Raw genomic sequence first — 16,341 nt, forward strand, 5'->3', positions numbered from 1 at the left:
AAACCACGTAGTCCAGGACCAAAACGACGACCCACGTCCTGGGTAGCCAATAGTTTTCCGCCACAAGTAAATAAAAAGGATACTCCCGTCATTTCGATAGATATTTAAGACCCATCATTGTCATTTAAGATAATAAGGGTACTTTCGTAGTTCTAACAAATCAAACCCCCTCCCCCCTCTCTCGCTCCAAAGTCTTCTCCACGCACGACCTACAAAACCACCCTCACACCCTCTCTCTACCTTTCTCTCGCACTAACTAAGCTCGATTTGCTCGTCAATGGAGGCCTCAGAGACCTCCAAAGGGACATCCCTGAGATATGCTTTCGGAAATGTCCTTTCCTTCTTCATCCTCGTCCTGATCGGCGTTCTGGCCTTTTCGATCCGTCTCTTCTCTGTAAGCTATCTGATCCTTAACCTTCCTCACTTTCCCTCTAGATCCGATCTTTTCTCAGTCTTCAATTTTGAAGTCTTTCCATTTGGCTGCTGTGAAAATGAAGGGAATGGAAGTAAATTTGAGTTTACAGTCGTTCACACAAACTTTCTCGAGTAATTTCATGTGTCTTATGGTTTTGGAAATGCTTTAGGCCATTTAGGAATTGATTGTATATAACTCAGCAAAACAAAATAGTTGCTGTATGATCAGTTTGCTGGAGGTTTTTTCCGTACTACTGAGGCCTGACCTAAATTTGCATTTCGTTCGTGTTCTTACATTTTGTCAGCAACCAAATGGAGTGTAGCCGTGTCTTTCTAGATTTTTTTTTTTCTTTTCTTTTCTTTTTATGCGTGAAGCTAGTGCTCGCTGTAACATTGTTCTGTGGAATAACATGCAGGTTATAAAGTACGAGAGTGTGATTCACGAGTTCGATCCTTATTTCAATTATAGAGTCACTCAGGTTTGTTTTCCGTCAAGTGAAAGCTTTAGTTTTTTTATTTTTTATTTTTATTTTGTTAAGTGTTTTTTTGCTTATATTGCGTAGGTAAGCACAATGTTTTGAAGTTTCTGTTTGATTACTTGAAAACTGTTCACTTCTACGTAACTACGTTGAACTTCAGTATCTAAGTCTGCAGTGCCTGTATCGACAAATTTCATTATTTGTCATAATATAAAGCAATGCAGAAGATGACAGCCTTATTTTTTGGTTTCAGTACCTGACAAAGAATGGAATATATGATTTTTGGAACTGGTTTGACGATCGCACCTGGTAATTTCTTCTATATATAGGAGAAGGATTCTTATTCATTATAAAAAACGAAAAAGAAAAGAAAAGAAAAACGAACTCTCATGCAGACTTCTTGTTACACCTTTTTTTTTCCCCTTCAACTGAGGTTCTTATTTAACAGTTCTAAAGGTACTTTGTTTGTTTCACTTTTCTCAAGGTATCCTCTCGGTCGTGTTATTGGTGGAACTGTTTACCCTGGATTGACATTGACTGCAGGCACCTTATGGTGGTGGGTATTTGAGACTTCATATTAAGTTAGTGGAGTGTATTTTGTCGTTCTATTTTTCTTCTGAATTTGGTGCACTTGTCTTGATATGGGTTACCCATCTTAATAATATTGAAGTAGTAGCTATGTATGAGTCTTCTGTTACTAATATGTTTGAGAAATTATTCTGTGAATGCAGGTTTTTGAATTCTTTAAACATTCCTCTGTCTGTGGAAACTGTTTGTGTATTTACTGCACCTATATTCTCTGCATTTGCCTCATGGGCTACTTACCTTCTGACAAAGGTATGCATTCTAAGTGAAAGGTGTGTCCTCAGAATTTGGATTTTATCCTTAGCTTTGATGATGATATTAAATCACTCCCACCTTTACAGGAAGTTAAGGGTGCTGGTGCTGGACTGACAGCGGCGGTTCTTCTGGCTATGGTAAATTATACAGCCGGTATTTGTAACTTTGCTAGTTTTTTTTATAGTTGAATTTTGTAAGACTGAGAACAGCAGCAAAACAAAGTCATTTTCTTCTGAGTTGTCCTAAATAGTTTTGATCTATGATTGTTTCATCCTGTTTCTTTTGTTATGAATCTTCAGTTGTGGTATTTTAATCTGAATTTCTCTTATTCTTTTCTATTAGATGTTCTGGTCTCAGTCTGAAAGGAGAATACCCTGGAAAAAAAGTTCACTAAATGAATCAAAATAGGAACAGATGTACATTAATGCATGGTCTGGAATTTTAAATGTCTTGAAGAAATATGTCTTGCTGCCTATCTCTGGAATTTTTATGAATTGTTTTATTCTATAGTTTAGAACATTGGTCTTGTAAATAGAAGAAGTTTCTCTTGAATGTGCAGAACCATTGTGTATTATTACTGGTAGTTCTTTGCAACACATCAATATGAACAAGTGCATAATTTTCACTATACTCTTTTGTATTTTCTTTCCAGGTTCCGTCATATATATCCCGATCTGTGGCTGGCAGCTATGACAATGAAGCTGTAGCTATATTTGCTTTGATCTTTACCTTTTACCTTTACATAAAGGTTAGTTTTTGTTAAATTCCAGTATACTCTTTTAGATTTTTGTGGTGTTGTATTTACTTCTAAAATGGTGCCTCATTAAAAAAAATAATAAGGCATAGTTTTCCAATTAATAGTTTTACCATTCTGATTTGTTTTACAAAAAAAAAAAAAATGTTTGTTTAAGAAATAGTAGGGTGTACTTGTCTGGTTAATGTTTTCCCACTGATGTATTGTTGGATGTTCTAAATGTATTATTTTCTTATCTACTTGATTGTCGCTGACTACAAATATTTTGCTTCAAGACACTGAATACAGGATCCCTCTTCTATGCCACTTTGAATGCCATAGCATACTTTTACATGGTAAGCTTTTTTTCCTAATGCTATTTGAGTCCTTCTCTATGTTCACACTTCACCATATTTATTTTTATGTGCAAAAATGTTATTTCTTTCAGGTTTGCTCTTGGGGAGGCTACACCTTTATCATTAACCTTATTCCAATGCATGTTCTTATGTGCATTGTGACTGGTCGCTTCTCTTCCCGACTATACATTGCATATGCTCCTCTTGTAAGTATCCATTGCATTCATTGTACTTGTTATGTATTCGGAAAAAGAAAAATGAACATGCATTGTATATGAAGATTGTAGAATACATGCTAAAATTGATTGGAGTGTAGTCTCTATTCATTGTCGTCTGGACTACTAATATCACTGCTGCAGATCACAAATTTTCCCAGTGATCTCCTTTACTAGAAATTGAGGTTATGTCACTGGGAAAATTTTCTTCAATTCATAAATTAATTCTCTTGGTTCTCGTCCAAATTATAGCTTTTTCAATGCAGGTTGTCTTGGGAACATTGTTAGCTGCATTAGTGCCTGTTGTTGGATTCAATGCAGTCATGACATCAGAACATTTTGCATCATTTTTGGTGAGTTGTCTTTTCCCCACAGATAATCGGCTTTGATATATATATCAAAAAGAAAATAATAGTGTGAAAATTTGTTTAAGCAATTGCACGGGTCCAAGGCTTACCCGACAGTAGGTGGTTTCATTAAGTGGTCCTGCCTTGGAAAGGTTCCTCATCATATATATATATATAAAATGTTTAGCAATGATTTTCCGTTTATGAGTGCTTTGCTTGCCTTATCTACTGATTTTTGTTATGAGGTGGGGGGTTCTTATGGGTTTGGCGTGTGGAAAAGTATTAGGAGGGGATGGGATACTTTTGCTGCGCATGTGAGATATGAGATCAGGAATGGTTCGAAAGTTCTGTTTTGGCATGATGTTTGGTGTGGGGAAACTCCCTTGAAGATCCTCTTTCCAGATTTGTTCCTGATTGCTTGAAATAAGGATGCTTGGGTGGAGGATATCATGCAGAGACAAAATGGCACCATCTTATGGAATATGGTCTTTTCTCGTTCAGTTCATGATTGGGAGGTCGAAGTGGTTAGTAGGTTCTTTGGGATGTTGTATTCCCTCAAAGTTAGCAGCGAGGGCGAGGATAAGTTGTGTTGGGTGTCAGCGAGAAAGAAATCTTTTGAGGTTAAGTCATTCTATAAGTTGTTGTCTAGTCCTACTCAGTCTTCTTTTCCGTGGAAAAGTATTTGGAAAGTTAATGTTCCCTCGAGAGTGGCTTTCTTTGTTTGGACGGCTACTTTAGGGAAATCTTTAACTTTGGATAACCTTCGAAAGAGAAACATTATCGTCATGGATTGGTGTTCTATGTGTAAGACAGCTGGAGAATCTATTGATCATTTGTTTCAGCATTGTATGGTGGCTACAGATTTGTGGAGGGCTCTGCTGCAATTGTTTGGGGTGGAGTGGGTTATGCCGGGGTCGGTGATAGACATGTTGGGGAGTTGGAGGGGTCAGAAGGGTAATCGGATTGCGATTCAAATTTGGCGCATGGCTCCGTTGTGTTTGATGTGGTGCGTTTGGAGAGAACGGAATGCTCGCTGTTTTGAAGATTGTGAGTCTTCTTTGGTGAATCTGAAGAGAAAGATGCTTCAAATGCTGTTTTTGTGGAAAGATAGATTTAAGTTATTGTATGATTGTTCCTATTTAGATTTCTTAGATAGATGTTCTCTATGTTCTTTTCATTAGGGGTTCCTTGTATACTTTCTGTGTACTTTGGGTTGTGCCCCTTTGCGCCTTTTTTATATATTTTACTTATCAAAAAAAAATATATATATATATATATAGGCTGTTCCAGCTAGATTTGTAATAGCCACTATTGAGACTACATATCTGGGCCATGCCACTTTCAAGAGTTATAAGTCAAGAAAATTACTTCTATGATGGTATTTTGGAGGCCGACAGCATCTTCAAATGGAGATGTCTTGCAAACAGGGAAGAGTTTCATAAGGACTAAGAAAAAAGGACATGAAGTAAGAAGTGTTTGAAATATATCACTGAGAGACGTGACTTAAGATAAATTGCTAGATGACATTGATTCAATGTGGTCCACTGAGTCTTTTAGATTTTGTTCAGCTTGCCAAAAGATTGTTCTCTTTTACTTTTGACCTTGTTCATTTTATATCATGTTGTTTTATTACTTATCAAAAAAAATTTTTATATCATGTTGCTTTTATTTCTTTCTATCTTGATTTCTTGTTGCTAATTTTCATCTGTAGGTTTTCATTATTATCCATGTGGTGGCTCTTGTGTATTATATCAAAGGGATTCTCTCTCCAAAAATGTTCAAAGTTGCTGTTACCTTTGTTATATCTATTGGCCTGTAAGCTTCCATTATTCAGTTTCTTTAATGTATTCACAACATGGCAGAACACAAATTTGATTTCCTCTCTTTTTGCATTATTTACTCTTCAGGGTAGTGTGCTGTGCTGTGTTAGCAGTACTTGTAGCATTGGTAGCTTCAAGTCCGACAATGGGATGGAGTGGACGAAGTTTGAGTCTGCTTGATCCGTAAGTTCCTAGTTCACACTTCACGTCTTATTTGTTTAGTCACTCGACTCTTCTGTAATGATATAATTATTATAGCAATAGAAGTCATAATTAGAGTTAACTGCAAGCTGATTCCCAATTGACTGTCCTTTTGGTTGGTATAGTTTGTTTTCATGAGTAGGCTTTGTCTGCCCTTGAGTTACTAATACATCGAACTTGTACAACTCCCCCCCACCAAAAATAAAAATGAAATCCATAGGCAGTGCAGCCCTTTTTTTCTCTTTTGAGACGTAAAAGAATCGTTTGACCTATTTGTCGCTCTATTGCTTTTCTCATTATTATGCGGAATAGTGCTTATTATGGCTTTGATATTTGTAGTAATAAATCAACATTGTTTATTATTATTTTGTTCACTGTGTTTTGACAGAACATATGCAAGCAAGTACATACCAATTATTGCAAGTGTTAGTGAGCATCAACCTCCTACTTGGCCTTCTTATTTTATGGACATTAACGTCTTGGCATTCTTGGTTCCTGCTGGCATTATTGTAAGTTTTGATTTTTCAATTCAAGTTTGCTTTATTTGGTATATACTTATACATCTTACATGGTCTGTTTACTTTGGTAGGCATGCTTCTCACCACTGTCTGATGCAAGCTCCTTTGTGGTCCTTTATATTGTCACATCAGTTTATTTTTCTGGGGTCATGGTGAGATAATGTTGAGATAGCCAATGTCTTTTTGTCTTTCTTCATTTTCTTATTTTTCTATGTCAGTCATCATCGTTTCCGCTAATTTTACAGGTACGTCTTATGCTTGTACTTGCTCCAGCAGCATGCATCGTGTCTGGGATTGCTCTCTCAGGAGCTTTTGATGTTTTCACACAATCGATCAAATTTCAGTTACCTGGAGTAGCAGGAAAATCCCAAACTGATGTAAGCTTGTTTTCTTTACACTATACTGCCAGTTTGCATTCTTCTGGCCTCGCTTAATAAGTTTAATCAGGCTAAAGTTCATTTTCTGTTTTTGATCATTAAGGCAGGGGATTCTACTTCTGATAGTACTGTAGCACAGGATGATGTGGTAAAGACTGAAAAAAGTGAGGATGCATTAAAGGAACGACCCTCAAAAAGGAATAGGAAGAAGGAAAAGGAGCATGTGGAAAAGCCTTCCGTTAAGTCCCAAATTAAGAAGAGGCTGCTGGTCTTACCTTTGGAAGCATCTGTCATTGCTATTCTCTTGCTAGTGTTGCTGGGTGCTTTCTATGTGGTATTGGATTTGTTTTCTTTCTTCATCAATTGTAATCTTTTTGTTAAGAATCTTTTTTATTCTTTTTCACTTTTTAGCTGAAGTAATATATACTTATAGATTCAATTAATATCAATTAAACTTCTTTTTTTGATAAGTAATATCAATTAAACTTCTAACAACTTTCAATTATATGTCAACCAATTTTTTCATGTTGAATGATTCTAAAGTTTGCACATTACTGCTCTCTGTTGCTTATTATAAAGAATTGTTATTTTTTTCGTAAGTTTCCTTTGAATGTGAATACTAGCATCCATCTGAAAGCTTTATATTTGACATTAAATGTCACTGTACAGGATTCTAAATTGAAAAAATATATTCTCCATGTATTTTACTAGTCAAAATTTATTCTTCATATATCAATTTTTATTTTATTAGCATTTTTTTAGGGGATACCTGCTCCTTTCCTTCTCTGTTCCCCTTTCTGTTTAGTAAAATATTTTTCGTAATAAGAAAGGCCTCTAATTTGAATGACATTTATTTTTGTAGGTTCACTCTGTTTGGGCGGCAGCAGAAGCTTATTCAGCTCCTTCTATTGTTCTAACATCTTATTCACATGATGGTCTTCATGTTTTTGATGATTTTCGAGAGGCTTATGCATGGTTGAGCCACAACACTGAGGTGGATGATAAAGTGAGTTCAGCATCATGTATTTTCCTTTCTTTTACTGTGCTTGTCTTCTTCTTTTTAACACTGACTTGGTTGTCATGAATCTGAAGTCTGAACTATTATTTCTTCAGTTTATTTCTGGTATTATGGTTTGAAGTGCAGCTGTATCATGATCTTGTTTATAATTTTAGCCTTCATGGTCTTATCAAAAAAAAAAAAAATAGCCTTCATGGTTATACTAACTTATTATTGAGCCTGGTACTTCTCATTGCACATGTTTTGTTGAAAATATTTTCATCTTGATTTCGATTGCAGTTATTTTCACCAATGGGCTCACTCTTATTAGTACTAGAGGAATCCTTTTCTATGGCCAAAACGAAAAAGAAAAAAGGTTACTTGTGGAGCTTTAAATGGATCATCTACGATAGCTAAACTGCCTGGGTGAGAGTAAATGGGTGGCAGATGGCTTTAAGCTCGCTTTAGGAGTGTGATTTTGATGATTGCCATGGGTTTAGTCAACTATTTTTGCTTTTCAATCTAGTGTAATGTAAAATGCATGCCAATGTCTGGAGAGTAAAACTGCTTAGAGCCAACTATGTCCTAATATATAATCTTGATGCAAGAATGAAATCATGGTTTATTTTTTTGTCATACTATATGTTGATGTATTTCAAGCTACATCATGAGTAATGCACATGTTGAGCATGTTGGGCTTGTCTTCAATAGCAATTTGTTGCCACTAACTGCTTCTGTTCAGGGTACCTAGGGTGATTTTCACCTTAGAGCACTCCCATCCGACTATGCATTTCCTCTTTTTAGCCAAAATGGCTAAGCAAAAGGCTAAATGGGGCATCCATCAACTTATCTAAAGCCAAATGCAAAATCCATTTTGCTACAGTATCACGCCACATATGGCGTAATACTGTAGCTCAATGCATCATTTTTTTCTTTTTCTTTTTTTCCTTCTTTTTTTTTTTCTTTTTCCTTCCCCTCTTTTTTTAACATTTCTCTCACTCACTTTTTTGTCGCCTACCATGGACGAAATGGAAGGTCTTCTCTTTCTTCAACCCTCCATGACTATGCTTTGTCCACCCAGTGTGCAAAGTCCCGGAGCCCCATTTCCCCAACGGCTCGTCGTTGATCTCCCAGCCGAAGGAGCTTGGCGACAAGACAGGGAATGAGGTCTGGGAGGAGATTGTGGCCGGGTCAGAGAATTAGATGAGGCGGGGTGAGCTGGAAGAGATGACGCTGGAGGACTTCCCGACCAAGGATGGCGTGGTGAGGGAGGACATCAGAGGATTTCTGATTTGAGCTCTCCACTACTCTTTGGAATTCCGATTTGTGATTTGTGATTTTTGGAATTTTCTGCCTAGTGTGTGCAAAATCATCGGATAAGGAAATTGTTGGATGATGGTATTGCTGTATCCTCGTGGTGGTATTGCTGTATTTGGAGATGATTTTGGTTGAGGAATTGGACCCTTTTTGGGTGTTGGTGGCCGTGCCTTATTTGCAGCTGGAGGTAGACCAGTTTTTGGTGTTGATGCTCATGGCTTATGCGGCGAAAATACAAGCTGAGGCGGCGGCGCCTCAGGGGCAGTTGGAGAGGCTGGAGTTTGTTGGGATGCTGGAGCTGGAGTAGTATGTGGTTTTGGTTGCTGAGAAACGGTGTTTAAAGAAAGGGAAAGTAGAAAAAGTTTGAAGAAAAGGGGAATTCTGGATGATTGGTTGTTTAATTTGGTGTTTTTTGGTGGAGATGAGTTTTTAATTAAAATGATATATTAGAGAAAAATTTAGATAAGCTTATGGGTGAGGTTTTGAAAATTGTTTAGCTAAATTAGCAAAAATAGGTTTAGCAAAATGGCTAAACCATTGTAAATGCTCTTAATTAATGGTATTTCTACTAGAATATTTGCTGGAGCATGACGCATGACTTCTCCACTAGATGGATTTAGTGGCCTATATAACACAGCTTATTGTGTCTGCTAATAAACTTTGACCACTAACATAGCATCGCCTGTATTCTTTCAGGTTGCATCTTGGTGGGACTATGGGTACCAAACTACTGCTATGGCTAATCGTACTGTCATTGTTGACAATAATACATGGAACAACACACACATTGCAACTGTTGGTACTGCCATGTCTTCTCCAGAAAAGGCAGCTTGGGAAATTTTTAACTCTTTGGACGTAAAATATGTGCTTGTTGTCTTTGGAGGTAATTTCTGTCTGGTATGCTGAGATATAACCCCCAAAAAAGGTACTTTCTTCTGATGTCTGTCTGTACAGGTCTTGTTGGCTACCCCAGTGACGATATTAATAAGTTCCTGTGGATGGTCCGTATAGGAGGTGGTGTATTTCCTCATATCAAGGAACCCGATTACCTTGTAAGTGATTATCACTACTTTCCACAAAAAAAAAAAAATTAATTAAAAAAAAATGTAATAACTAACAAAAAGGGTCTTGGATTTTTTATTTTTGCACAAAGGAACTGGATGATATTGTAGCTTACTATGTAATTCATTTGAGTTAGCAATGTGTTTTACTATGTTTTCTTTCTGTTTGTAGAGAGATGGTCAATATCGGATCGATTCTCAGGCCACACCCACCATGCTAAACTGCCTCATGTACAAACTCTCCTATTACAGGTCTGATTTTGCTGTGAAGTCAGTGGTTTCTATATGGAGGGTACATTTGTTTTGGCTGTTTAAATTTTGAATTTTTTTCATCTCTTTACCACAGGTTTGTGGAGACAGATGGTAAAGCCTTTGATAGGGTCAGGCGGACAGAAATTGGAAAGAAGCATTTCAAACTTACCCATTTTGAAGAGGTCAGTTGATCTGAACATCCATTTTTTTTTTAAAAAAAAAAAATGCATTGTGTGATATAATTAGCATTGTATGTGATTAAAATATTTGATATATATGACTATTAAATTTTGCTAGGGCGTCTTTTTAATAGGTTATTATTCCAACTCTTGCTTAATGTGGTGGGCTTTGAAATAAAAGCAGTTTGATTAATCCATGCAAACGTTATGTAGTCCTGGAATCTAGTTTTCATAATCTCTGTTATTCTTCCATACTGTTAAACAGTGGCCCCCAGGGTGTAGAACATTGCCAATAAAGCGGCTTCTTTCTTGTCACATAATTAAATATGGCCCCTTGGGCCTTTGCTAGTTTTGGCTGCCTTTTCTATATGATTTGAAATGGTTAGCTCTTGTGATGTTTGCATGGATTTCTTTTCCAAAACGTTGTTTTATTAAGCAATTTATTAAAAAAAAGAATAGGTACCATAAGCAAGTGCTCATTCTCATTTCATTATGAGGGCAACCAATGATTGATGAGCTTTACTGATCTTGGTGCAACTAGTCAAATTTATTTGAAAATTTTCTCACGTGAAGTTCCTGTTCTTTTTTTGATTGGATTTCTGTGGCTTTAATATCAATTTAGGTTTTCACAACTCATCATTGGATGGTTCGCATATACAAACTGAAACCTCCGAAGAACAGGATCAGGGGCAAGGCAAAGAAATCAAAATCGGTATGTATTCTTCCTCCTTACTCAGTTATGTCTTGAGATTGGGCCCAATGTTATCTAAATAACTGCTTTAATTATTTTTGATCTTGGCAGAAAGCAAGCTCAACATCGAGCGCGAAAAGAAGTGGATCAAAAAACAAGAATCCATGGCACTGAACGTTATATTTTCATTTCTGATAGGCAATTTTTCTCAATTCAGTTACTGTATTTGATACCTATAAAGTACCTGAGAGCCATTGGAGAAGGATTGTGCTGGCATAGTTAAGTCATATTCCTTACAGAAATGCAAATGATCAAGTCAAAGATTTTGTACTTATCTTAGTCCTTTAACACTTGGGTAGAGCGGATGGGAGAGAACAGTTTTGGATTAGTTGTTTGGGCTTGGCACCTAGTGCTACATTCAGTGTACATCTTCTATTGTCCATTGAAGGATAGTTTGTGCCATGTAATGCCACATGGATTATATTGTTTCGTCTTTTCCTTTTTTCTTTCCTTAGCAAATTTAATGGGTTCTTTACATTCTGACAAAGCTCTTTTGTTTCTGGGTGGGGGCACATCTCCAGTAGCTACATTTTTGGCCCTCTGTACCAACTTGAGGACACGAGAAGGTATTCTTAGTAAGATTGTGTGCCATGTAATGTATGGAGTGAAAAAGTTTAGAACCACTTAGCTTTGAAACCCCAAAGTTGAATTCGTAGCCAACTTTAAAATTTCACTTGAAGTCACAATAACAATGTTAAAAGTATGACTAATCCAATCGATAGAGACCCACAATTCCTCCAAACATCCTCAAAATTCAACCCGACCATAAAAAGAAACAAAAGAGGGCAGAAACTGTGACTAATGGCAACAAGGGAGGCTTTGGAATCTGTTTATATATTGGCATCCACAGATTAGCTACGAACTAGTTTTCAGCTAATTTTTACAAAATCATTTTCTAATAAATTGAAGTGTTTTTAAAACATGTGAAAAGCATATTTTTTTTATTAATGTAACTAAAAAAAAATGTGAAAAGCACATTGTTATTAAAAAATACATATGTTTTTCACATATTAAAAGACACTGACAATTTATTAGATTGGTTTGTAACTAATTTATGTCCAAACTGGGTCTTATCGTATTGAAATGCCTCCCAAGATCTAGATTAACTAATCTGAGAAAAGGAACCGAAAATCAAGTCCCAGCCTAACATGCAATTGGTTCTGCAGAACTCCTCCAACAAGCAGCTCTCATTATTTGCCAAAATTCTGAAAAGTTAATAATATTAGATTATACAAATAAATAATAGCTCAGCCATCTGACAAGAAGCTACCAGATAAAAATGCCCACACACCAAATTTAAAGAACAATACATTCCTATTAGGCTATTACCAAACCTTTTTATCTTTTGTATTCTACGCTTTTGTCATTGTGCAGTGTGAGATAAAAGAAATAAAATGAGGTCAAACGAAAGAGAGATCAAAGAACCCCACCATGTCCAACAAATGTTTGCGTGGTAGTTTGGACACGAGAGTTGTCTTCACGGGAGATTCCTCGTACATTATAGATTCCCAAGCTTCTTCAATCATAGACCAAGGAGCAAGTCCACTGTTCCCATGAATTTCTCGCAACTGAGAAGTGAAGGCTCTGAACAAATCGAATGCTGTCAATTGATTACTATACATGAACTATATTTTTTTACTATACATGAACTAAAAAGTGAAAAACGTGAAGGGCGTCCGGCGTCGTTTTTTACAACCCATAAATCATCTTTTTCTCTTTTAGGTTTAGGGTTTAATTGTTTTTTTCCTCACCTCTCTCTGCGCTCTGCCGGCTGCTGCTCGCCCACGAGTCACGACGCCAAGTCGCCAAGCCTCTGCCTCTCGTCTCCCTTCCGCTCTCCACGACGCCCAGCCTCTACCTCTTCGCCCATCTCGTCTTCGCCGCCGTTTGTCTCCGTCGTTGCTACACTGTAAGCTTCTCCACTCTTTCTCAATTTCTCTCTCTTTCTCACGCTTTTGTCTCGGCATTTTTAGGGTGTGTTGTGTACTGTGTGAGTGTGTGGGATTTTGATTTAGGGTGTGTCACTGGGATTTTGATTTAGGGCATTTGTTTGTTTTAGGGTTTCATTTTAGGGATTCGATTTTTCATTGATAATTTGATGAGGTTAACTTGCTGGCGTATTAGAAATTGATTTGTTGTTCTGTATGTGTGAAAGAAAGTTGGTAAAAATGACGAGTGAACTGTTGTTGTCTGCCTTCATTGTTCATGTGATGCAGTAGAAGTAGATAGATAATGGGCAAATTTCATTGCGAAAAAATTCACTCACAAAACGCTCACACGTTTTTGTTTTTTTTTTTTGCGAAAAAAGGAAATATCCAATCTTTATGCTCTCTTTGGTCTCCTAGAATTGGTCTGAAAAGAAAATAAATAACCTCTGGGTTTTACTTCATTTTTTATATTCTGCTTTAGAAGGCAAAAGAGTTTTAGAAAAACGAAAAAATAAAAATTAGCCTGGATGTGCTAATAGAAATAGAACTAGACAGATTCTGTTGTTCCTGTATGAATTTTGGGTTATATATTTTCCTGATGAAAGGTACTGATTGTTCTCTTAATGAATTTTACTATGTACTTGCGTCTCTGCACTAACTGATTTTCCATTATTTTTGTGGTTTATTTGCAGTTCCTCACCTTTGAAGCTCTATTGGGTTTTTGGTTATTGAATAGCTGATTATCATGGCGGCTTTGAAGGAGCTTCTTCCGGCTGCAAAATCAACCACAACTTCAATTTATGATCACTCCAATGATCCATGGTTCAAGCAGAGATTCAGTTCCTCTGAGGCAGAAAAATCCTCCGTTATCAAGCACAATCCTGTGCCTCCTTACTTGAAGCGTGCAGGTTTTGTTCCTCGAAAGGTAGAGGATTTTGGGGATGGGGGCGCATTTCCAGAGATTCACGTGGCTCAGTACCCACTTGACATGGGTAGGGACAGATCATCGAAGCCCGGATCAAAGATTCTTCCTGTTACAGTTGATGCCCATGGCAATGTTGCCTATGATGCGATTGTGAAGCAGAATGAGAATGCAAAGAAGATTGTTTACTCGCAGCATAAAGATCTTATACCAAAGGTTCTGAAGAATGATAGCGAAGAGACAGAAACTGATGAGGAGATTCAGAAAGAGATTGAGGAGACAACACAAGAGACAAAAGCTGCACTTGAAAAGATTGTGAATGTGAGATTGAGTGCGGCGCAGCCAAAAAATGTACCAAAGCAGTCCACTGAGACAAAGTTTATCAAATATAAGCCATCACAGCAATCGGCAGCATTCAACTCAGGTGCTAAGGAGAGGATAATCAGTATGATGCAGATGCCTGTGGATCCACTTGAACCTCCTAAGTTCAAGCATAAGCGAGTCCCAAAGGCTTCTGGGTCCCCGCCTGTGCCGGTGATGCATTCTCCTCCTCGGCCTGTGACTGTGAAGGATCAACAAGATTGGAAGATCCCACCTTGTATTTCAAATTGGAAGAACCCAAAAGGTTATACCATCCCTCTTGATAAGCGTCTTGCAGCTGATGGTAGAGGCCTTCAAGATGTTCAGATCAATGATAATTTTGCAAAGCTTTCAGAAGCCTTGTATGTTGCGGAGCAGAAGGCTCGAGAAGCTGTAGCCATGAGATCAAAGGTTCAAAAGGAGATGATGATGAAGGAAAAGGAAAGGAAAGAGCATGAACTGAGGGCGCTTGCTGAAAAAGCACGTGCTGAGAGAACCGGTGTGGCACCCCCGGCGGCTATTCCAATCCCTTCTGAGAAGAGAGCCATGGATAGTTCTGATATGAGAGTTGATTATGAGCACGGAAGGGACAAAGAGAAGGATTTCCCAAAGGAGACTAGGGAGGAAAGAGAAGAACGGCTTCGGCGTGAGAAAATTCGCGAGGAGCGACGCCGAGAGAGGGAGAGGGAGAGAAGATTGGAGGCCAAGGATGCTGCAATGGGAAAGAAGAGCAAGATCACAAGAGATAGAGATCGTGATGTCAGTGAGAAGGTTGCTCTTGGCATGGCTTCTACTGGAGCAGGAAGAGGAGGAGAGGTTATGTATGACCAGAGACTGTTCAACCAGGAGAAAGGGATGGACTCTGGATTTGCCACTGATGACCAGTACAATGTGTATGACAAGGGCTTGTTTACTGCTCAGCCAACGCTTTCAACCCTTTACAGGCCGAAGAAAGATGCCGATGCTGAGATGTATGGAGGTGCAGATGAGCAGTTGGAGAATATCATGAAGACTGATCGCTTCAAGCCTGACAAGGGCTTTACAGGCGCTGCTGAAAAAGCCGGTCCAAGAGATGGGCCAGTTGAGTTTGAGAAGGTGGCTGAAGAGGCTGATCCATTTGGACTGGATCAGTTCTTGACAGAGGTGAAGAAGGGTAAGAAAGCCCTCGAGAAAGTTGGTACTGGAGGGACAATGAAAGCAAGTGCAGGGTCTTCAATGCGAGATGGCTATGAAGGAGGTTCCGGCAGAAGTCGTATTGGGTTTGAAAGAGGGCGTTAAGTAGCTTTTCTTTCATTCTTTTTTAGCTTCTCTCTCTTTCTTGGTTTGAGTCGTACTAAACAAGTTCTTGCTGTTATTTGTCTTATTGCTCAATCAGCTTGTAGTTGCAAAAACGAATCCTAGCTTTGGAAGCGGTTGTATGAAGGACGTTTACTTTTGTTTACCAATGTATTATTATCCGTTATTAGTTGCAAATTAACCTATTTCTCATTCGTAGCTCGTGCTATACATGCCCGTCGAAATAGAAGTGTTGTCTTTAACCATATTCATTTAAGCAGTGCAGAGGGGGCTTGAAACTAGAATGCATATTTAGGTTAAGTGGTGCAGTTCCAACCGTACAATGTATATTGTTTAACATCGTGATTAATGGATGGTATGCTTTTCATGCTATGAACAAGAGAGTTTTACACCCCAGTTTGTGCGGAGCTCTAGTGAAACTGATATGTGAATGTCAAGTTGATCTGGAATTGAAATATCAAGTTGATCTAATCATTTACAGGGCAGGCATTCCCGTCCAACCCAGTGTCTCAATTACTTCTTGGTATGATTTTGTGTTTCGTTTCTTGTTTCTTTTTCATTCCCTCACCGTACTTTAGATTTAACAAAGCCTATACTATACCTAGATTTAACAAAGCCTGTACATTTTTTTCCTCAAAGACTTTGCATTATAGTGGAATTCACCTTTACCACTTGGGCATGTCCATAATCTCGCTGAATCCTTAATAGTTTCCTAAGGTAATGCGTTTTTTCTCGTTTGCTAGGGTTTGAATGATTCTAATCCAGAAGCTTCAGAATTATATGAGAAGAATGCTATGGCTTTGGCAATCGTTCCAGTTGGTACGGCATTTTTCCTTTTTAATATATCCAATGATTTGTAGTGTTTAGCCAGCACCCAAAGAGGTTGAGAATTCAATTTAGTCCCTGATAAAGTCAACTTGAACTGGTTCTGTTTCAAGATTCAGAGCTCTTACATTGAGAATATAGAGCTCTGGATAT

At 37.8% G+C, this 16,341-nt stretch overlaps 2 protein-coding genes across 2 annotated transcripts; both read left to right on the forward strand.

Moving 5' to 3' along the window:
- Positions 1-174: 174 nt before the first annotated feature.
- LOC133857137 (dolichyl-diphosphooligosaccharide--protein glycosyltransferase subunit STT3A) lies at positions 175-11,344 on the forward strand. Its single transcript, XM_062292270.1, has 23 exons — positions 175-394; positions 831-893; positions 1,147-1,202; positions 1,378-1,449; positions 1,625-1,730; positions 1,820-1,870; positions 2,386-2,481; positions 2,763-2,822; positions 2,915-3,028; positions 3,304-3,390; positions 5,096-5,199; positions 5,292-5,387; positions 5,794-5,914; positions 5,995-6,075; positions 6,169-6,300; positions 6,404-6,634; positions 7,163-7,306; positions 9,311-9,497; positions 9,569-9,666; positions 9,848-9,927; positions 10,022-10,109; positions 10,729-10,818; positions 10,909-11,344. Exons 1-23 carry the CDS (start codon positions 278-280, stop codon positions 10,969-10,971), a joined length of 2,337 nt encoding a protein of 778 aa, XP_062148254.1. The 5' UTR covers positions 175-277; the 3' UTR covers positions 10,972-11,344.
- A 925-nt stretch (positions 11,345-12,269) lies between these two features.
- LOC133858067 (SNW/SKI-interacting protein A-like) lies at positions 12,270-15,555 on the forward strand. The gene is made up of 2 exons (XM_062293494.1): positions 12,270-12,766; positions 13,478-15,555. The coding sequence occupies exon 2, from the start codon at positions 13,531-13,533 to the stop codon at positions 15,343-15,345; it is 1,815 nt and encodes a 604-aa protein (XP_062149478.1). The 5' UTR covers positions 12,270-12,766; positions 13,478-13,530; the 3' UTR covers positions 15,346-15,555.
- Positions 15,556-16,341: the final 786 nt, after the last annotated feature.

The sequence above is a fragment of the Alnus glutinosa genome, chromosome 14, assembly GCF_958979055.1.
Source record: "Alnus glutinosa chromosome 14, dhAlnGlut1.1, whole genome shotgun sequence".
In the NCBI taxonomy this organism is placed as follows: domain Eukaryota; kingdom Viridiplantae; phylum Streptophyta; class Magnoliopsida; order Fagales; family Betulaceae; genus Alnus; species Alnus glutinosa.